The 22,525-nt window shown below is 42.3% G+C and overlaps 1 protein-coding gene across 1 annotated transcript; it reads left to right on the forward strand.

Annotated features, from left to right (window-relative positions):
* Positions 1–3,407: 3,407 nt before the first annotated feature.
* Positions 3,408–16,032, forward strand: LOC110527882 (leucine-rich repeat neuronal protein 1). Its single transcript, XM_021609468.2, has 3 exons — positions 3,408–3,636; positions 3,762–3,860; positions 12,802–16,032. Exon 3 carries the CDS (start codon positions 13,051–13,053, stop codon positions 15,211–15,213), a length of 2,163 nt encoding a protein of 720 aa, XP_021465143.1. The 5' UTR covers positions 3,408–3,636; positions 3,762–3,860; positions 12,802–13,050; the 3' UTR covers positions 15,214–16,032.
* Positions 16,033–22,525: the final 6,493 nt, after the last annotated feature.

The following is a 22,525-nucleotide window of genomic DNA, read 5'->3' on the forward strand; positions in this document are numbered from 1 at the left end:
CTTTGGACAAGTCTGGGAAGAGCAGGGCTGTGCTCTGTTGCAGGAAAGACCAGTGTGATCTGTGGTGAATGTTGAGAAGATCATGTTCAAAGAGAGAAAGGTCACGATGTGCTGCAGTGGGACGATGTTTGACTTGTCCAAGAGGAGGAGTGTCTGAGCTCCTTCCCACTCGATCACATTCAGTCAGTAGGGCTGCAGTGTGAAGAGAGCTACTGTTGTTACTTCTGTAGAACAGTTATATGAGGCTGAGTGAATGTCTCCATCTGGTGCTGCCTCCTCAAAGTAGTGTCAATAGGCACGTACATGGCTAACGGTCAGTGGTCCTGACAGGCTGACCTCCTGGCTTACTCACGGCTAAATGCCATGTCACTTTGGCCAGGCATCATGCTCACAGTCTGACCAGACTCTCCCACAGCACCTCTCACTTCGACTTGACACATCATCCTGGAAATGAGTAACGATCAGTCACATTAATCACACTCTCTGTTATCACTGTCCATCATCAGACGTGAAGTTAAACCGATGGAAACAAATTCACTTGATACAGCTATCTATATCAACACACTCCTAAACAGTATTAGTTACCAATAAGTATTCCTTACATGGTCCATATTCTGAACTGTTTTAGTTTTCTCCTCACACCCCCTAACATTTCACATAAAACATCACAGTCATTCAGTTGCAGCTGGCAGCTGTGAGTGATAGCTTTTTGGCCATTCCAGAGACTGTTCCTTTGTGAGATTAAGGGATATTAGAAACGGAGACACCAAGCACAAATGTGTTTGTTGTTTGTCCTCCCGAGCTCCCCTTTAACGCTTGTTATGCGATGTGGACTTTAGTATTAACAGAGAATCATACTGGAAGCAGATGACAACACCTGATAAACCACACTGTTTACCGCACAAGTTAATGGGAGGAATCAATACCCGGCATCGATACTGTGAATACAAAATCTCTGGAATGAAAGCAGGACACGCTTGCCAAAGAGTCTACCACAACTGGAGCAACTATCTGTGTGTCGTGATCTTAATGAGACAACATAGTCTTTACCGCCATTATATTCTCTTGTGTGTGATAGGCCCATTTGACTACACCAAGGACCATGTATCAAGACCTTGAACTACACAACAAGACCTTCAGATCTACTGTCATGACCGGTGGGAGATGTCCCTTCGAGAAGTTCCTCATTGAAAAGGCTGTGAAGTTCTCATGAGTAACAATACATCATAATTGTGCTTTAATTACAAACAGTTGATGCCTATGATCACCCCAATGTTGCATTTTTCCGATATGAACAGACATGAATCATCAAAAAGCAGCTCCACTGTCATATAGCACCACAATACACCTGGAAGAGGTAGCGGTGCAAGATGGAGCCTTCTTCCTGACATTCCTCCCTACCTTATTTGGTCAATCCATCTGCCCATCCAGCTCCAGACAGCCTGTGCTTTCACTGCAGCCTCTCTCTATCAGGGCCAGAGCTGGCCATCTGTCTTCATCTCTCTCCGTGGACAGGGACGGACAAACAGGGCCCTGGGAGGAGTCGATAAGAACTTTCCTCCCTACCTGCCTCCTCCCTGCCCACCTCTCCTGTCACCTCACCAAGGGAGGTTTTGAAGCCATGGGTCTTGCACAGTCTGCAAGATCTACCTTCTGGTCTACAGCTAAAACGGTTTAGTTTATCTTTCCAGAAAGGATGAAAGCTCAGGGTCATTTTTTAAAGGCTTGGTATCAGTCCTTTTTATATCATGTTTGACCAGTCAATCAGTTCACAAACACATGCCTTTTTATGCCTAGGGATCGTAGATCGAGGATAGATTAGGTTCAGGATTAAATCTTTAAATCTGTTACGATTTCAGTCTCAACCTGATATGCTCACTTTCAACTGGAATGAATCACTGAGCATAGACTTGGAATAGTTAATCTTGCCAGTCATGAACCTTAGATTCCAAGAGTGTGCATGTCTCATCTATCTCATGTTGTGGAGTGCATTGGGATCAAGGTGCTTCAAAGTGAAGAACACTCAAGGAGAGCAGTCCAAGTGACATCAAACCTCACTTTCTTGAAAATAAACTGGACCTTTTTGACTTTTACAGAGCAGGGTAAGGGGTGTCTACCAGAAAAAACATTTAGGTCTACTGTATTCAAAATGACATGGATTGCTTGGAGTGCATAGTTCTTGTTCTAATAAAGAAAAGCTCTCCAGCAACACATGGATGTGAAGAGAGCAGGAGATGGATGGAGAATAGAGGTGGAGGAGCAATTATTCATGCAGGTCTTCCACTTCAACCCTTTCAGCTTTCACTTGGCTCCCCTCTGGTTTGTTGCCATGTACTTTGAGACATGGCAACAGGGTTGTGTTGCATGAGCAGGTTCACACAGCCTCGTGTGTTCCTGAACCTGGAGTGGGTTCATGTGGGTTCAACCCTCACTAAAAGGATTCTCAGCATCATTAATTTTTATTTTTTTTATTTTATTTTACCTTTATTTTAACAAGGAGTCTACACTGAGACATGTTCTGGTGCCTAAGTGGCACCAGAACACCCTATTTTAATAAGATCTGTGAATTGTTCCAGCAGTGAGCTGCATTAAAACCAAAAACGAATTTACCTAATTCAGTGGAGACCTGAGGAACCTCAAGAGTTAACCAACCCTGTGAATGCGTTTTGTAACTCACGTTTTTATACTTCAACACCGAAGTTAGGCAAGTCTGAACCTTGTGTAGGCCTAGCAGAGCTTTGTAAACAAAGAGGGAGTAATGAAGTGACCTACAGGACATTGAGGACCAGCCAACCTTTTGCATACTAAAACTGTCCCCTGTGATAAATGTGATGCCATCATACACTATTGCGCAAATCTTAATGGTGCAACTACAACACTGAATAATGTGTTGGGTCCATTACATCTGAGTCACTGCCTAGGGAGACCTGAAAATATCTGGTTTGGGATTTAAATCCTTTTCAGGTCTTGCCATAAACCTAGGGTTCTGTCTATCTGGTCTAAAATAGGTGAGACTGTCAATAATTAATCAGCCAATTCAACTTTGCTGAAGGTCTGCAATATATCTCTAGTCAAACAAAAAGACCCATCCAGTTATTGCTGACATTTGTTAAAATTATACAATGTTACAAAGTTCAAGTGGAGCAACAAATAGAATGGGTTGCATATTAAACAACTTTAATCAGAGCAACTTAACGACCGCAAAACAAAGAGGCACATTGTCTCCTTGTCAAGCTGGGGCAACAGACGTAGTAATGCGGTCTGGATGAAGGAGGGGTCGCAGGCAGAAGACATTCTCAAAAGAAAAATCAAGAAAAAGTGCCCCCCTTTGCGTTTCTCTATCCACTCCCCTCGTTCTCCAACTGCGCAGCCCTAGCGCCTGCCTTTGTCCCCATCACAACAATCATCGAACAGATGGTGCTATGCTTGGGCGAGAATGACAGGCACCAGCCAGCAGCCAATCGCGTAGTCAGGAATCAGCTGACTCGTCTGGACAGCGCCAGGTGCTGTTTTCATATTTTCCTTGAAGGAGCAGTAGGCTACGGGCTAAGAGTAGAATATCGGCAGGCAACTAGTCAATGTGGCTTCAGTTGGCGTTTGGATGTCTCTGCAATCTGCACTATGCTCTGCTCGAAGGTTAGCTTACCTGAGTTGCTGCTTGAATCACATGGAATAGAGGAAGATTAATTGTACATGATCATATTTAAGGAATCCGTTCAGGCTATCTATGTATTTATTGTATGCATTTGTTGGGGATGTAGGCTGTTGACGCATAGAGGTGAAGGCTATTTGCATAAACCTTACTGATGTCCAAAGAAACTGGATGCAACTGAGAAGAGAGGGGATTGCATGTCAACGAGGTGAGGCCAATACTTACAATTATTGCTTTAATTAGGCTAATGTTTGAACAAAGTCAGAATATATTAAACGGAAGCTGTTTATTCTGTAGCCTGCCATGCTCTTTCGAGGTATTTGGCAGTAGTATGAGAACAGGTGGACGTGGATGTTATGAAAACTGGAACTCCGTGGCTGTGCACCGATTGTCTGACACTTACCTCCACAATAAGGTTGAACGTGGCCAGAAAAAACAGGGGTCATAGTATCAATTTTTCTGTGAAGGACATTTCTCTAACAAAATGGTATTTGTTTGCCAACAACCTACCGTTACTGCATCACTGCCAGGGCATGTCTTGCTGTGCATGGGGTGGAGGGACCCAAGGCAATAGCCTTTTATACGACACAATAACTAATAGGCAACCGATTTCTATAATAATGTAATATCAGGCGATCTATATAATTGATCAGGACTACTCTGCCTGTTGTTTTATATCTGCATCTATTATTCTTGTAATTATATTCCGGTCATTCACAGTCAGAATTATACAAATTTCAACATCTCAATGCGTCAGTTAACGTGCTCGGAAACAAACTTTGATCCTCGTGTGGCTCAACGATGCGCATAAATGTAGGTAGGCTCGCGTGGTGCACGCAACGTAGGGAAAATGTGATTTGCATATAGATACGAAAGCATGTGGGCAGATGTCTCGATTATTTCATTAGTCTATATCGGCAGAATTCGAACAGGCAACCGGTCTGTAAGGAAAAAAAGTTCAATGTTTCAAGAATATCCAAGTGAGAACAGGTTGTACAAGGGGGGCAGGGAGTGGGGTAGCCTATTGTCATTGTATATATGCGTCTGCTGTTTTGCAGCTGTTGCTCCTATGCAATAGCTGAGGTTATTAACTTAAGACTATTGTCTCACAAGCTTCTTATTCCCCCTTTGTATGACCAACAGTTTTTGTCAACACCATGGCTAGGCTATGGTAGTGGAGCAGTATCTTTGGCACTGTTTTAAAGCAGTAATCAACAGTAGAAACAATAACAAAGAGGATCCCAGCCCAAACTTCGGTAAAAAGATGAGGGATGGGGTTGGAGAAATGTAACCACTCTCAAATTCATAGACAGAGCTATGGATTCAAGGACTGACCATCCAAAATTATAGTTTTAACCGAATCCAATTTGTTATCGGTCAGTCTGTTAAAGTTGTCATTTGTTATCACCTAGCTACAGACTTTCATTGTTTTATACAATGACACTCATTGCTGTGGTTTCAAGTTGCCTATGCTAGAATTGTCAAGTCATCACTTTGCCTACTGAGCCTCAGTCAGTGTTGGCAGTATGGCATAGGCTGTCAGAGTCTAGACTGAAAAATAAAGTGTTGAGGATGACCTTTTTCTTACAGCAGTTCAAATAAAGAGATGAGTAATGCTAAAGACACAACACTTGACCTTGTTGTGAGCCCTATGTGATATGTCAAGTTACAATCCAAGACCAGAACTGACAGTGAACAGCGGGCAAATCCATTTCTCAAAACTCAAAGAACAAAGTATTAGAGGAGGGGCAGAAGAGTGGCAAGGTGCCTGATGAGGGGTCTGGCCTTTTCTTCTGTCTACCCTGGGGGTATAACCCTTCCCCCCTTTCCCTCCCCCTCCCCCTCCACACACACACACACACACACTTTACTGTGAGAACACTGTGACAAAGGCCTGCTAATCGGGTGCGTGTGTCTGTCCACAAGGCAGGGTTGTTAGGAGTCGGTGAGAAAGCCACAATGCTCTCCACCATGGAGAAGTGAGTTCCCTTGAGGCTGGGGATAGGGGGGATGGGGATAGGGGGGATGGGGAGGGGTGGGTGGAGGGTGTTGCAACACATTAGTCTTTGTGTGGATCTCAGAGATAAGGCATGGCACAGGCTCAGCAGCTGTTCAACTAATTCTGTCCTCATAATCAGCTGAAGAAATCATTCTGTGCAGAATGGAACTTTTACAGTGGGTTTAGGGGCCCACACACCCCAGGCTTAGTGGTGGGACATTACTGTTCTATTTTCTCAGTGCGAATGACACAGGCTACAAATACGAGCATACATTTCAGGTAACACTTCACTTTACAGTGTTCTTGATACCGGAAAGACTCAACATACCTCTCTCACAGATATCTTATGACTACAGAGATGTACAATATTAATATTTGTCATATTCTAATCTAGTCTATAATCAACATGCATCTTCTCATGTTGACAGGACATGAAGAGGCTGAACCATTTAATGCAGGACATAACTTGAGCCGGCCAGTTGATTCTGCTCCTCGTATCATACTGTACAACATACTTCCCTCCCAAACTCTCCTGTATGTAACTTATTTCACCTCTCCCACCTTTTCAGGGGAATATAGTTATTTTAATACTTACTGTTCTTAAAAATCTTCTCTGTGCTAGCTACCAATTTCCTTTCCCAATCCCAGCCCACTAGACTCTTACGGAGGTGTAAATGTTCATGGGCTTTTAGGAATCAGAATAATGGATTCTGAGCACCCTTCAAGCCTGCCCCTCGAGTGCCTCAGGGCTTATCAACACTTTTCGTTGTCTTTGACTTCATGTTTACACTACTCAAATGAACGAGTGTGTTGAAAATCTACTTTCTCATTTTGTATTGCTCATTGTTACTCAATTATAGAGTTAGCATAGGACTCCCAACTGGCGCAACGGTCTAAGGCACTGCATCTCAGTGTAAGAGGCGTCACTACAGTCCCTGGTTTGAATCCAGGCAGTATCACATCCGGCCGTGATTGGGAGTCCCATAGGGCAGCGCACAAACCGGCCCGGATAGGCCATCATTGTAAATAAAAATGTGTTCTTAACTGACTTGCCTAGTTCAGTAAAGGTTATATTTAAAAACATTTATTTGAGCGTGAGTGTCCATTTAGATCAGGGGTGTCAAACTCATTACATGGAGGGCCTTGTGTCTGCAGGTTTTTATTTTTTCCTTTCAATTAAGCCCTAGATAATCAGGTGTGGGGAGTTCCTTACTAATTATTGACCTTAATTCATCAATCAAGTACAAGGAAGGCAGCGAAAACCCGCAGACACTCGGCCCTCTGTGGAATTAGTTTATTCACTTGGTTTAGAGGGAGTTCTCGAGGGATTGGTGATGGTGGAGAATTGACTTAAATTTGATTGTCCCTAAGGGAAGCCTTATCTTGTTTATTTAGATGTCAGAAATATGGGATGGGATTTCATGTCTTCTATTGCTCACATCTCTGTGAGTAATATGCACTGTGTACACAGGATTGAAAGTAAACACCCTTCTCATGGAAAAATGGATTTCACTCCTCATTACATATCAAAGACCTGGGAACAAGCAAATCCTTAACCATCAGCATTCAAAAAGAATCCTGTAACTCAAATATTTCTCAATTGTCAATTTTGTATTCATGTATTCTTTGCATGATTCAGTTTTATCTGACAACTAGAGGTACTGTAGTGAAGTGAACCATTAGATTTTCCAGCACAGTCTCTTCTATTTGATTACACAGATTTGTATTGTAATGTGTGTATAATATAACAAGAGTACAGCTAACATTTGATTTTTTTTTAAGCTCTGTGTTGTGTGTCTTATGTGTAGTCTGAGTGTCTGTGTACCAGATATTTACTGTGCGGTTGTCCTCTTGGGGTTTGATTGAAGTATTGTATAGACTGTAAATGTTGAATTTTCCCATACATACTTTTGTTTAGTTTTACCATCCATTCAAGAACACACAGTCAGACCATGAACGTCATTATTTTGTCGCAGTCTCTTTATATTTAAAATGGAGTACATCAGATGAAAGCCAACATGGAAACGTTCACACGAAACAGAATAGCATACTGTAACATTGACTGCAATAACTTGGTGCTGAAAACATATTTTTGATTGACACTGTTTTGCGAGTTGGCATTCAAATCAAATCAAATCGAAGTGTATTGGTCGTGTACACAGTTTAGCAGATATTACATGTTGTAGCAGGTGCACCAAGGTAGAAGTAGTATGTGTTCTTGACAAAGGACAGAGAGTTTTCTGGATAGACAATGGCAGGTGTATTGCTCATAAATAGTCCTTTTCATGGTTGTCATATGCCATTTTGGCTCATAGCAGACAAGCTACGACTACTGTGCGTACCAGTAACCACTGATGCCCAAGAATCATGTATACCAAGGAATTTTGCACTTACATATCATGTGCTAAAGTAGCTTTGTACCCATATGAATTCATACACATACACATCTCAGGCTGTACTACAATATCACAGACAATTGTGATCTTCAAATCACTTACCCATAGGATCACATAGTATTAACTGTGACTGCTGTATTTAGGTTAAGTACCCCCATTGAAAGATACAAAGGCTGTCGTGATTCAAACTGAATAGCTTTCTCTTTCTTTCCTTCCATGTAGTGTTGTTTTCTTCCCCCCTGCTGTGTGGCTGTGGAGGCCAGGTTTCAAGGCTGAGTTTCCTCTGGCTCTGAGCCCTCTGGGTCAGGAGAACATGGTCAGGGCTGTTTTAGGGTAGTGTCAACGTGGCTCTACAGCTGTTTATTAACACAGCATTGGCCAAGTTCACAAGGTCTCTTCAGCTGTATTGTCATGGTTCCAGGCAGTAATGATACACCCACACCACTTAAACGTTCATATACATTTCTTAAATGTGTCCCCCCCCCCCCCCCCCCCCCCCCGCCCCACCTGCCTTATAAAACTAAACTGTTTCCAATATAACCATATTGATACTTGTACATGTTTAATGACACGTATCTCTGTCTGACAGAGATAAGTGGACACAACAATATTTGTTTTGTTTTCCTTGGTTTCGACTGTTGTCAGGGAAGCTACGAGAGTAAAAGAAACAAAAACGTGTATGTGTTTAATCTTTGGCTTAGACCTTTTAGATAATATTTAAACTGACACCCTTGTCTGGAATACAAAGACTTACATGAAATGATGGCCTCTTAAATGTCACCTCTCACAATGAAATGGTCCCATCTCTAAGGTCGTTCGGAGTCATGAACAGAATCTCAGATTAACCCCATTGTGATAAATGAAGGCATTATGAGAGAATGCATAACTACAGTAGGAGTAAATTTAAATATCAGATTTAAACCAATGGTATCAATGGCAATCCTTTAGCTTGTGAAACCTTTTAGGCTCCATATTTATTGCCTTAAACTTCAGGATTTAACAACTTGCATAACTTTGTCACTTTTGTGTTTTTGAGGCATTGTGGGCTACTTCTAAGCCTATTTAAGCCTATCAGTAATGGCTGTCGGAGGACTCTCTGTTCTGGCTCAACCTTTGTCTCAACTGGTGTGTTCAGAATACATACACTACTATCATGCTGTAGTGCATTAAAAGCCTTAGTGCAATGACATAAGGGTCCAATAATAAGCAGTTTTCTTACATTTCAATAGAATGGTTTGAATATATTGTTTTTCTGTGAATAGTCAGTGAATAACATCATTAGATCGGCTACAGTTGTTTTTAATTAAAGTAGTTAGACAGTGAGCTGTATCTCGGGGCAGCAGGTAGCCTAGTGGTTAGAGTGTTGGGTCAGTAACCGAAAGGATGCTAGATCGAATCCCTGAGTTAACAAGGTAAAAAGCTCTCGTTCTGCCCCTGAACAGGGCTGTTAACCCACTGTTCCTAAGCCGTCATTGTAAATAATATTTTTTTCTTAACTGACTTGCGAAGTTAAATAAAGGTTAATAAAATAAATAAATAAATCTCTCCTGAGGGTTTCAACTGTTCCATTTCCTTGGATTGATCTCCACCTCTAACTAACCACTCCCTTATTCTGCTTTAGCTTCAGAAACATGTCTGTATTACCCTTATTTCACCCTGTCCCAGGAGAAAAATCCCCTGTGCAGGAAGAGCTTAAACTTGTTTCATGTCACCCTTGTTCTGTTGCCAAGCAGTTTTGTACTCAGATGAATTAGTCAGCTCTTTAGTTCCAAAGCCTATTAGCGAGTGTTGACCACAGACTCTGTTAGGTTAAGAAGGCCTATGGCAATGCAGTACTCACTCACTGAGATTGATACCTCCTTTAGTAAATTCACCTAGTTAGGTTACGGGGTTTCTTAAGTGTTGCTCAGATTAGAATGCCCTACAGGATTCCACCTTGGTAGAGCCAGCTAGCCCATCTACATTATATACTTTTAATACACATACAGAACAGGTTGGTACTCAAAGAGTTAAGCACTATTTCAAATGGTCTGAATGTTCCGGTAGTTACAGGGAGGAATCAGTCCTTATTGATTTCCACTTGCCACATTCAGAACTCAATTACAGAACCTTGTAGTTGCTCAAGTGGGCATATGTGCTTGCCTCTCCTCTGCAAAATCACTAACACTCTTTAGTGATGGGAGCAAAAGCCTAGGAACCAACTCAATTGTCAGTGAAATCATTATGTTCAAGAACATTACCACAATTAAAGTCAATGTTAATTGATATCACATATTAACTTGAGGTTTAATAGTATTGTGGCCTATTTGTTAGTCAGCACTGTATGGTATGGCAGATGCCAGTGCTCCTCACAAGACTAGTTTCTGGATTTACAAGTCCTTCTCCTGAAATTCCTGTCCTTGGACAAAAGTAGTTCTGGATGAATAACTGACAGTTGAGGCTGAGGAGAAGTGTGATGTATGCGCTTTTACAAAATACTGTACTTGCAATGCTCACTGAAGGCTTCTCTCAGAAATACACAACACATGTTAAAGAAATCCACCATATTCCTGTACCAAAACCAGGACACAGGGGCTCTTTCATTAATAATCTAGGAACATATTTTTGCCATCATTTATTTTCTTCAGAGGCATGGAGAATACTGACATATCTCAGAGTAAGTATTTAATGAAGTGTGGAGACGCTAATGATCTATTGCTGATGGGCCTGTTGGATAGATGAAAGCACTCAAGTGAATTTGATCTGTGTCCAAAAATACACAAGTTTTTTTATTTTATTTTAATTGTGCCTGCATTATAAGGATCTGATTTAGCATTTTTCCTCAACTGATGATGCCGCATAATTGACATTAACAATCTCTCAGGGAGATGAAGATGTAAACGGCAGCCAAACTGAAGGTTTGCTCTCAACATCATCATGAGCTGTGTTACATTCATGTTCTATTTAACATGGCTGACATGTCACTTCTGGTTAACATGATGTGACTAGACGTATGATACCCTTACATTTACCCCAGACACTACTTTTCACCAACTCCCTGTCTCATAAATCAAATTGTTTATGCTATGCAGTTGAAGTCGGAAGTTTACATACACTTAGGCTGGAGTCATTAAAACTTGTTTTTCAACCACTCCACACATTTCATGTTAGCAAATTATAGTTTTGGCAAGTCAGTAAGGACATCTACTTTGTGCATGATACAATGAATATTTACAACAATTGTTTACAGACAGATTATTTCACTTATAATTCACTGTATCACAATTCCAGTGGGTCAGAAGTTTACATACACTAAGTTGACTGTGCCTTTAAACAGCTTGGAAAATTCCATAAAATTATGTCATGGCTTTAGAAACTTCTGATAGGCTAATTGACATAATTTGAGTCAATTGGAGTGGTACCTGTGGATGTATTTCAAGGCCTACCTTCAAACTCAGTGCCTCTTTGCTTGACATCATGGGAAAACTAAAAAAATCAGCCAAGACCTCAGAAAAAAAATTGTAGATCTCAAAAAGTCTGGTTTATCCTTGGGAGCAGTTTCCAAACGCCTGAAGGTACCATGTTCATCTGTACAAACAATAGTACACATTAAACACCATGGGACCACTCAGTCGTCATATCGCTCAGGAAGGAGATGCATTCTGTCTCCTAGAGATGAATGAACTTGGGTGCAAAAAGTGCAAATCAATCCCAGAACAACAGCAAAGGACGTTGTAAAAATTCTGTAGGAAACAGGTACAAAAGTATCTATATCCACAGTAAAACGAGTCCTATATCAGCACAACCTGAAAGGCCGCTCAGCAAGGAAGAAGCCACTGCTCCAAAACCGCCATAAAAAAGCCAGACTACGGTTTGCAACTGCACATGGGGACAAAGATCGTACTTTTTGGAGAAATGTCCTCTGGTCTGATTAAACAAAAATATAACTGTTTGGCCACAATGACCATCGTTATGTTTGGAGTAAAAAAGGGGAGGCTTGCAAGCCGAAGAACAGTATCCCAACCGTGAAGCATGGGGGTGGCAGCATCATGTTGTGGGGTGCTTTGCTGCAAGAGGGACTGGTGCACTTCACAAAATAGATGGCATCATGAGGTAGCAAAATTATGTGGATATATTGAAGCAACATCTCAAGACATCATCAGTTAAAGCTTGGTCACAAATGGGTCTTCCAATGACCAATCATACTTCCAAAGTTGTGGCAAAATTGCTTAAGGGCAACAAAGTCAAGGTATTGGAGTGGTCATCACAAAACCCTGACCTCAATCCCATAGAAAATTTGTGGGCAGAACTGAAAATCTGTGTGCGAGCAAGGAGGCCTTACAAACCTGACTCAGTTACACCAGCTCTATCAGGACGAATGAGACAAAATTCACCCAACTTATTGTGGGAAGCTTGTGGAAGGCTACCTGAAACGTTTGACCCAAGTTAAACAATTTAAAGGCAATGCTACCAAATACTAATTGAGTGTATGTAAACTTCTGACCCCCTGGGTTTGTGATGAAAGAAATCAAATCTGAAATAAATCATTCTCTCCACTATTATTCTGACATTTCACATTCTTAAAATAAAGTGGTGATCCTAACTGACCTAAGACAGGGAATTTTTACTATAATTAAATGTCAGGAATTTGTATTAAATGTATTTGGCTAAAGTGTATGTAATTTTTCTACTTCAACTGTATGTGTTCCTGGTTGTCTATGCATTAAACTAAACTGTACAGTAACCCATAGTCTTTTTTTGTCTTTGTTTTACAGACTCACCGTGCAGTCCTGAGGTTTTGATGAAAGAAACACTCTGAACAGTGGGAGGCTCACTGTAACTCAGGGACTGTTTCACTGGAACCCCCTGCACATCTTTTCCCACCAGGACCATTTTACAGGGATACAACTACAAGTCAGCAAAACCTCTGGTTAATGACAATAACACAGCTCCTGCCAAGGTCATCAACCTTTTCTGGTGTCCAACCCTCTGTGGGTTTGGACCGGTGAACACAGACAGACAGCATGGCGAGAGGGAGATTCATCTACTGTCTACTAGGGCAGTTGTTTGCTGGCCTGATTCTGGCGTCCGTTGGTCTATCCTCCATCCAGAGAGATAATGAGTGTCCCCAGCTGTGTGTGTGTGAGATCCGACCCTGGTTCACCCCCCAATCCACCTACAGAGAAGCCACGACGGTGGACTGTAACGACCTCCGTCTCACACGCATTCCAGGCAACTTGTCCAGCGACACTCAGGTGCTCCTCCTGCAGAGCAATTACATCGCCAGAACCAGTGAAGAGCTGGAGCAGCTCTTCAACCTGACCGAGCTGGACCTGTCTCAGAACAACTTCAGCAGCATCCACGATGTGGGCCTCACCAACATGTCCCAGCTCACCACACTGCACCTTGAGGAGAACCAGATTACTGAAATGCCTGACTACTGCCTACAGGACCTCAGCAACCTGCAAGAGCTCTACATCAACCATAACCAGATCATCATAATCTCCCCAAACGCCCTCTCTGGTCTGCACAATCTGCTCAGGCTCCATCTCAACTCCAACAGGCTCAAGGCCATTGACAGTCGCTGGTTTGAGTCAACGCCCAACCTTGAGATCCTCATGATCGGGGAAAATCCTGTTGTTGGCATCCTGGACTTTAACTTCAAGCCGCTTGTAAACCTGAGGAGCTTAGTTCTGGCTGGAATGGATTTAACAGACGTCCCTGGAAATGCCTTTGTGGGACTAGACAACCTAGAGAGTCTCTCCTTCTACGACAATAAGCTAATTAGAGTTCCTCAGAATGCCCTTCAGAAACTACCTAACCTCAAGTTCTTGGACTTGAACAAAAACCCTGTGCACAAAATCCAAGAGGGGGACTTTAAGAACATGCTGAGGCTGAAAGAGCTGGGCATAAACAACATGGGGGAGCTGGTCTCCGTTGACCGCTTTGCCGTCGATAACCTCCCTGAGCTTACCAAGCTGGAGGCTACTAATAACCCCAAATTTTCCTATGTGAACCGGCAGGCTTTCCGTGACGTCCCTGCCCTGGAGAGCCTCATGTTGAACAACAATGCCCTTAACGCCCTCTACCAGTCCACTGTGGACTCCCTGCCCAACTTGCGTGAGATCAGCATCCACAGCAACCCCCTGCGATGTGACTGCGTCATCCAGTGGATGAGCTCCAACAAGACCAGCATCCGCTTCATGGAACCCCTCTCCATGTTCTGTGCTCTTCCAGTCGAGGTCAGAGGTCAGCATGTGAGGGAGTTGCTCCAGCAGGACTCAGCAGAGCAGTGCCTGCCCATGATCTCACACGACAGCTTTCCCAACCACCTGAACCTGGACATAGGCATGACTGTGGACCTGGACTGCCGTGCCATGTCCCAGCCTGAGCCAGATATCTACTGGGTCACACCTGTAGGGAACAAGGTGATGGTGGAAACCCTGTCTGATAAATACAGCCTCAGTACCGAGGGAACACTGCGTATCTCTCAAATCCAGGTCGAGGACTCTGGCAGGTATACCTGTGTGGCTCAGAATGCTGAGGGGGCGGACACTCGGGTGACTGCTATTAGGGTGAATGGTACTCTCTTAGACAGCACCCAGTTGATGAAAGTGTACGTGAAGAAGACTGAGTCCCACTCCATTCTGGTTTCCTGGAAGGTCAACTCCAACGTCATGACCTCCAACCTCAAGTGGTCATCTGCCACAATGAAGATAGACAACCCTCACATCACCTACACAGCCAGGGTCCCAGTGGATGTCCATGAGTATAACCTCACACACCTACAGCCCTCCACCGAGTATGAGGTATGTCTCACCGTCTCCAACATCCACCAGCAGACACAGAAGTCCTGTGTCAATGTCACAACGAAGCACGCTGCCTTCACTGTGGAGATATCTGACCAAGGCACTAACACCGCTCTCGCAGCGGTCATGGGTACCATATTCGGCATCATCAGCCTGGCCTCTATGGCTGTGTACATTTCCAAGAGGTGGAAGAGGAAAAACTACAATCACTCCCTGAAAAAGTACATGCAGAAAACATCTTCCATCCCCCTCAATGAACTCTACCCTCCCCTCATCAACCTGTGGGAGGCGGACAGTGAGAAGGAGAAAGAGGTTTCCTCCTCATCAGAGACCAAACCAGGCCAGGTGGACACAACACGGAGCTACTACATGTGGTGAAAGCCACTACATGTGGGGTAAACCAGAAATAACACATTTTAGGAGCACAAAGTCACTTATTTTGCTTCTTTGTGTGACAGTAATATGAAATATTTTTTTGCAGTTTTCTGCTTTGCTCATTTGAGGCGAAGAACAGACAGATATTTCAGACTTTTTAGTATAGTGTATTGCCTTTCTCCTCTTGCCCCCTTTTTGACAGTCAATATGGCAGCTTTGTTTAGCTCCCAGGACTTGGTAGTCATTGTGCTTTATTTTGAGTACTTGTTTTGATATCATAGCATGGGTATTGTCATGGATTCAGTCTGGATCAACTTGCTGGAGCTGGAATTGGATCCATTTTGATTTCTTTCTCTGGAAGTATTCTTAGAGAATACAATGGTTTTTTTCTCATAAAACAGTTTAAGTGTTAACTGTTGTACAATGCAATATATAAACCAATTTGTCTATGGACTACAATATAAGCTGACAAAGTAAGTTTAGACTTGATATACTGTCTATTGAATAATGTTAGCAATTGTTCTGTAATGTTGTATCAACTATAATTTGAATGACTTCTTTGACTTTAACAAACAGTAATTTTTTTATTAAGAACTTAAGTTTGCAGAGAAAATACCATAAACCAGCAATAGAAATATGAATGTTTAATAACTAGGTAAGTAGACATAAAGCTTTTTAAATTCTCAGAGTATTATTTTTGATTTTGCTAGAATCATTCAACGATCACTGAGTTTGTTGTGATTTACACACGCAAATACTGTATGTTGTATATTGAGGAGCAAGCAAAAATAAAATACTTTTTTCCTCATATTTTTTATAACATTTCCAGACCTTGTGTCATTATTTGTATGTTACATCATATAAAGTAAAAACAGGCTCTGGAATAATATATTCATTTCAAACCTTAAGCATTTACTTTGACAACAAAGACGGTGTTTACCATAATTCCATATGACTAAAATGAAAACATGTAATGCGGGGCAGAGGGAAAGATGTGTTTTACATTATGACATTATGGTAAATGATGCATTATATCAGTTTGAGTGTAGGTGTAGGCACAGTGTAGATTGTGATAAAGAGAGATGGAGTGGAGAGATACTAACTACAGAGGCTGAGATGCTGCAAAAGCAATTATCAGAGCGTAATTAAAATCTGCCCCTTTAGTCTCCAATTATTGCTGCAAAAAGCCTTCGAGGAGCAAACAGCCCTAAAAAACCACAGATGAAAGATTTTGGAAACCAGGAAGAGGACATATGGGAGTAAATGGCAAGACAAGCCTCCCAAAGTGATGAAGACCACCGGGCACAGAGGACAGATCTTCAGTGTTCACACTGCCATTTAATGACATATGGGGCAACAGTGTCCTCCCTTGCCATGCCCACTCTCCAGGATGAGATGAGATGGGTGTGGGCAGCATTGAGGGGAGGAATGAAGTGGCTGAGCTTAGATTAAAGGAGGATGTGATTATGGATAATGGGCACTATTAAGCAGCACAGAATGCTGCATTATCTTACAGTCAGCAACACAGCTTTATTCAGAGAGATGCTAGCAGCTCCCAATTGTTTGCACCCTCATACTGTATGAGCAGAGCCTGTTCGAGGCATAAGCGACATAAGCGGTCTCTTAGGGCCACGGCCACTCAATCGGGGTCTCAACTTACTATTGAGAGTAAGAAGAGTAGAATACACCAGGTGCAATCATAGATTCCGATTGGTTAGACCAACGTTGAACCGTCCTTACAAAGGGTGCTGCCTGTTTAAGTTTCTGACTATAGGTGGGGAGGAGCAGAATGGAGGCATGATCTGATTTGATGAAGGGAGGGCACTGATCAAGAATGTGTGATGTGTGTGTGTAGCACAGGAGATGTGCTATGTGAGATGAATTTCAGTAGCGTTTTCCTCAGATTTCCTTTATTTAAGTCCCCAGATACAATAAATATCTGATATGTGGTTTACAGTTTGCACATAGTCCAAAGTATGTTACAATCCCTGATGTCTCTCCGGAAGGAGATCCTCGCTCTCAGCTCATCTACTTTATTGTCCTGGGACTGAACGTTAGCGAGTGATATATTCGGAAGTGGTGGATGGTATGCACACCGCTTGAGTTTGACTACGGCTCCACTTGTTCTTCACTGTCTTTGGCATCAGCGTTTTGGTGCAGGCCCCATGATGAATAAAGCTGCCTCGAAGTTCAAACAAAGGACCCTGGTCAGGGAAGTAACATTTTTGCTTGAATTTCTGGTGAGTGACCGCCAATCTAATGTCCAAAAGTATTTTCCGGCTGTTGTTAATAATACAAGGAACTTTCTGAGCAAATCATGTAAGAAATAATACAAACATTTAAAAGAATACTGCAAAGTTGACTAGGAGCTAGAAATAGGGTGACCATGTCTATTGGCACCATCTTGTTATAAATTGAGTAACACGCAGTGACACTTTGGATTTAGACACACCAAAGAATCAATAGAATCCTCAAAGTAATGACATACTAAAAGGAAGCTAATAATTGTATTTAATATAGATCCCTCCCTCGATAACAGTTTGCCACTGGGGGGAATGCTCAAGGTCCTTGCATATCTATGTAATGAGTGATTTTCAAGATGGTGACATACAACTGAGGGACAGACAGTAAAATCTAATGTTTTTTGAAAACTTAATTTTTTATAATACAAACAAATAACAACTTACAGACGCACACAAACAACGATTACATCTCATCTGACCAGAGCCACATTCTCACACCTCCATCCCAAGTGCCTGCATTATTGTTTTCCACTTGGCCTTAAATTGTACCAAAAAAATGTTCTCAGTCGCCCATGCTATTTCAATATTTCAATAGTAAATCATTACAATTTTCCATTGTGTTAATGATTGCGGATTGATTTATTTCCAAGTTTTTAATATACGTTTTTCAACATGAGTGGTGAGAAGAGAATGGTCCAGACCATTGGGTATCTCACTACACCCCCATATGCCATGTCTTAAAATATGCAGACAGACAGATTAACCCTCCTGTTGTGTTCGTTTCATGTTAATTCATTCTGTGTTCCCGAACCAAAACGACTGCCCCATTGTAGCTGATTATAAATCCATAACATTGACCTGAGCTCATTCAACTTGCTTTTGAGTTACAAAAGCATAATGTATGGATTATTTTGACTATAACAAATACTCAGATGAAACGTATTGTGCTATTTATCACAGACTACATTGTGTCAAAGTTTAAAGTTTAACAAGGACTCTCCTTCTCACCAGTGTCATGATCAAAGATATGATCAAGAGCCTCACATAGAGTATATCTGCAACGTCTCTTGTCAGAATGAGGATCGGACCAAAGCGCAGCGTGGTAAGTGTTCATGATATTTATTGATCAAAACACTCGAACAAAATAACAAAGGGAATAACGAACAGTTCTGTAAAGGCAAATAAACTATACAGAAAACAACTTCCCACTAAACACAGGTGGGAAAAAGGCTGCCTAAGTATGATTCCCAATCAGAGACAAGGATAGACAGCTGCCTCTGATTGAGAACCACACTCGGGCCAAAAACAAAGAAATAGAAAATATAGAAATAAAGAAACTAGAATGCCCACCCTAGTCACACCCCGGCCTAACCAAAATAGAGAACTAAAGCCTCTCTATGGCCAGGGTGTGACAATATCGTTTGGTAATTGTGCTGCCACAGAATGAATTCTGAGCAAGGCCTCAAAAAAGCTTTATATACCAGAGCAGTGAAAAAAGTTCTATATATTATTGAAACAATATTGCGATTGTTTGTGAGAATGTCAAAAGGTGTGTTTCCCGTGGGGGAAAGATTATATTGGGGAAAGGTTCACGTGGGGGTTGCCATGGAAGACAAGAAGAAGAGTGAGGTGTGTGTGTGCTCAAACACACATGCATGTGGGGGTCTGGGAGAGGAAGTGTGTCCATCTGATGAATGGGCATGTGGCTGAACTCAATTGTATACACTAATTGTAGTTTCACCAATTAATTTCTAATGACCGGTCATTTTGACTGGGAACACCACAGGTGTACAAAGTTAAATAAAAAAACTCAAAATGTAATGAAAATCATCAAAATGTATTTTGTGTGTTCAGATGCTCTGTGTGGACAACGTCATGGAACCTTAAGACAATCAGATTAAATGAACTACATTTTTCAGAGAAAACTTGAAAATCGGTCCAATTCGACCAGAACACAGTAAGAGGGTTAAAAGTATGTTAACATTGTAATACCTTCAAACTTTCTAGCTCCTTCCATAACTTCTGGACTGTATTGCATTCACAGAAAGCATTGATAATTGAGTATTTATTAGTTTTACACTTATAGTAAGATATGACTCTGCCGTTGTTCTGTAGATTATGTGTATTTTGTCTCTTGTATAATAAATCGATACGTTAGTTTGAACTGGAATAAGTGTACATTTTAGTTAACTGTAATTTTGTTAGTTATGCTTCAACTGTCTCTCCATCTTGTGAAAACATCAGTACTTTTTAAGTCTTTGTTCCAATAGTTGAGATTTTTTTCTAAGAGATTGTCAGTTGGATATGCTCGTTGCATAGTTTTATATATCTTCACACTCATATGAATATTATTTTCTGATTCAAATAAGATTCCCTCAAGGTTGCTCTGACGTCCAAAAGATTTAAAATCAAAATTTCATGAAATGCAACTTTTAAGTTGCATGTATTTGAAACTATATACATTGGTCAGTCCAAAATTACTTTTTAATTCTGTCATGGAAACATATTTATTGCCTGTTACCAGTTAATTTCCTTTAGTTTTCCATGTAGACCAATTTATCAGTGAATTCTGAAAAGCTATCCAAGGATTGCTCCATAAAGGTAGGCCAGGTAGGCCAGTTGAGAACAAGTTCTCATTTACAACTGTGACCCGTCCAAGATAAAGCATAGCAGTGAGACAAAAACAACAACAGAGAGTTACACATAAACAAACGTACAGTCAATAATACAAAAGAAAAGAAAAATAGAAAGATCTACGTACAGTGTGTGCAAATGGTGAAGAGTAGGGAGGTAGGGTAATAAATAGGCCATAGAGGCGAAATATTAATAATAATAATAATTACAATTTAGCATTAATACTGGAGTGATATATGTGCAGATGATGATGTGCAAGTAGAGATACTGGGGTGCAATAGAGCAACAGGGTGAGTAATAATATGGGGATGAGGTAGTCGGGTGTGCTATTTACAGATTGGCTGTGTACAGGTACAGTGATCGGTAAGCTGCTCTGACAGCTGATGCTTAAAGTTAGAGAGGGAGATATAAACTCCAGCTTCAGTGATTTTTGCAACTCGTTCCAGTCATTGGCAGCAGAGAACTGGAAGGAAAGGGGGCCAAAGTAAGTGTTGGCTTTCGGAATGACCAGTGCAATATACCTGCTGGAGTGCGTGCTACGGGTGGGTGTTGCTATGGTGACCAGTGAGCTGAGATAAGGCGGGGCTTTACCTGGCAAAGACTTAGATGATCTGGAGCCAATGGATTTGGCGACGGATATGTAGTTAGGGCCAGCCAACGGGAGCATAGAGGTCGCAGTGGTGGGTAGTATATGGGGATTTGGTGATAAAACGGATGGCACTGTGATAGACTACAGGGTTTGCTGAGTAGAGTGTTGGGGGCTATTTTGTAAATGACATCGTCGAAGTCAAGAATCGGTAGGATTGTCAGTTGTATGAGGGTATGTTTGGCGGTTAGGAGGCTTTGTTGCGAAATAGGAAGCCGATTCTAGATTTAATTTTGGATTGGATATGCTTAATGTGAGTCTGGAAGGAGATTTTGCAGTCTAGCCTGACACCTAGGTATTTGTAGTTGTTAACATATTCTAGGTCAAAACCGTCCAGAGTAGTGATGCTGGACGGGCGGGAGGGTGCGAGCAGTCGTTAGAAGTAAAGATTATTTGCACCCCCATTTTCAGTACTCCACAAAACTTTGCTTGCGAGGTTAACGGCACTGAGCCTTTTTCTAAAATGTTTTATGAGATTGGAGAACACATTGGGAGGAATCTTAGATAATTACTGCTTATGGACTGCCCTCTTCACTTCAAACGACAGGTTTTCAAATTGGGTTCAAGTCCGGAGACCATTGGCCATTGCAAAATGTTGATTTTGTTGTCAATTAACCATTTATTTGTATTTTGATGTGTGCTTGATGTTATTGTCTTGCTGGAAGATTCACTTGCGGCCAAGGTTCAGCCTCCTGGCAGAGGGAACAGGGGTTTTGGCTAAAATGCGTTGGTACTTGGTAAAGTTCAAATTGCCGTTGACCTTAAAAAGGACCCCAGGACCAGTGGAAGCAAAATAGCCCATCACATCAAAGATCAACGACCATATTTTACAGTATGTAAGAGGTTGTTTTCTGCATGTGATATCCTTCTTTTGACACCAAACCCATCACTGGTGTGTGTGGCCAAAGAGCTCTATTTGCATGTCATCTGTAAGGGCGTTCGTCTGTAGGAGGAAGAGAAGCGGACCAAAGCGCAGCGTGGTGGTTATTCATGTTTTAATAAATCACTCCACATGAACAAACTAACAAAAACAAGAAATGTGAAAACGCAAAACAGTCCTATCCTGTGACACCAAACACAGTGACAGGAACAATCACCCACCAACACACAGTGAAACCCAGGCTACCTAAGTATGATTCTCAATCAGAGACAACTAATGACACCTGCCTCTGATTGAGAACCATACTAGGCCGAAAACATAGAAATGCCCCAAAACATAGAAAAACAAACATAGACTGCCCACCCAACTCACGCCCTGACCATACTAAATAAATACAAAACAACAGAAATAGAGGTCAGAACGTGACAGTACCCCCCCCCAAAGGTGCGGACTCCGGCCGCAAAACCTTGACCTATAGGGGAGGGTCTGGGTGGGCGTCTGTCCGCGGTGGCGGCTCTGGCGCGGGACGCGGACCCCACTTCACCATTGTCTTAGTCCGCCTTATTGTCCGCCTCCCTGGCTTACTCACCATGGCCACCCCTCTCAATGACCCCACTGGACAGAGGGGCTGCTCAGGACAGAGGAGCAGCTGCTCGGGACAGAGGGACAACTGCTCGGGACAGAGGGGCGATAGCAGCTCGGGACAGAGGGGCGATAGCAGCTCGGGACAGAGGGGCGGCAGCTGCTCGGGACAGAGGGGCGGCAGCAGCTTGGGACAGAGGGGCGACAGCTGCTCTGGACAGAGGGGCAGCTGCTCGGGCGGCCCCTGGCTGACTGACGGCACTGGCGGCCCCTGGCTTACTTGCGGCCCCTGGCTGACTGGCGGCACTGGCGGCCCCTGGCTTACTGGCG

This window comes from Oncorhynchus mykiss, chromosome 7 (assembly GCF_013265735.2).
Source record: "Oncorhynchus mykiss isolate Arlee chromosome 7, USDA_OmykA_1.1, whole genome shotgun sequence".
NCBI classification, from domain to species: Eukaryota; Metazoa; Chordata; class Actinopteri; order Salmoniformes; family Salmonidae; genus Oncorhynchus; species Oncorhynchus mykiss.

What these genes read in the sequence shown, in the direction of transcription:
- LOC110527882 (XM_021609468.2), top strand. Translation starts at nt 13,051, where the DNA reads ATGGCGAGAGGGAGATTCATCTACTGTCTACTAGGGCAGTTGTTTGCT.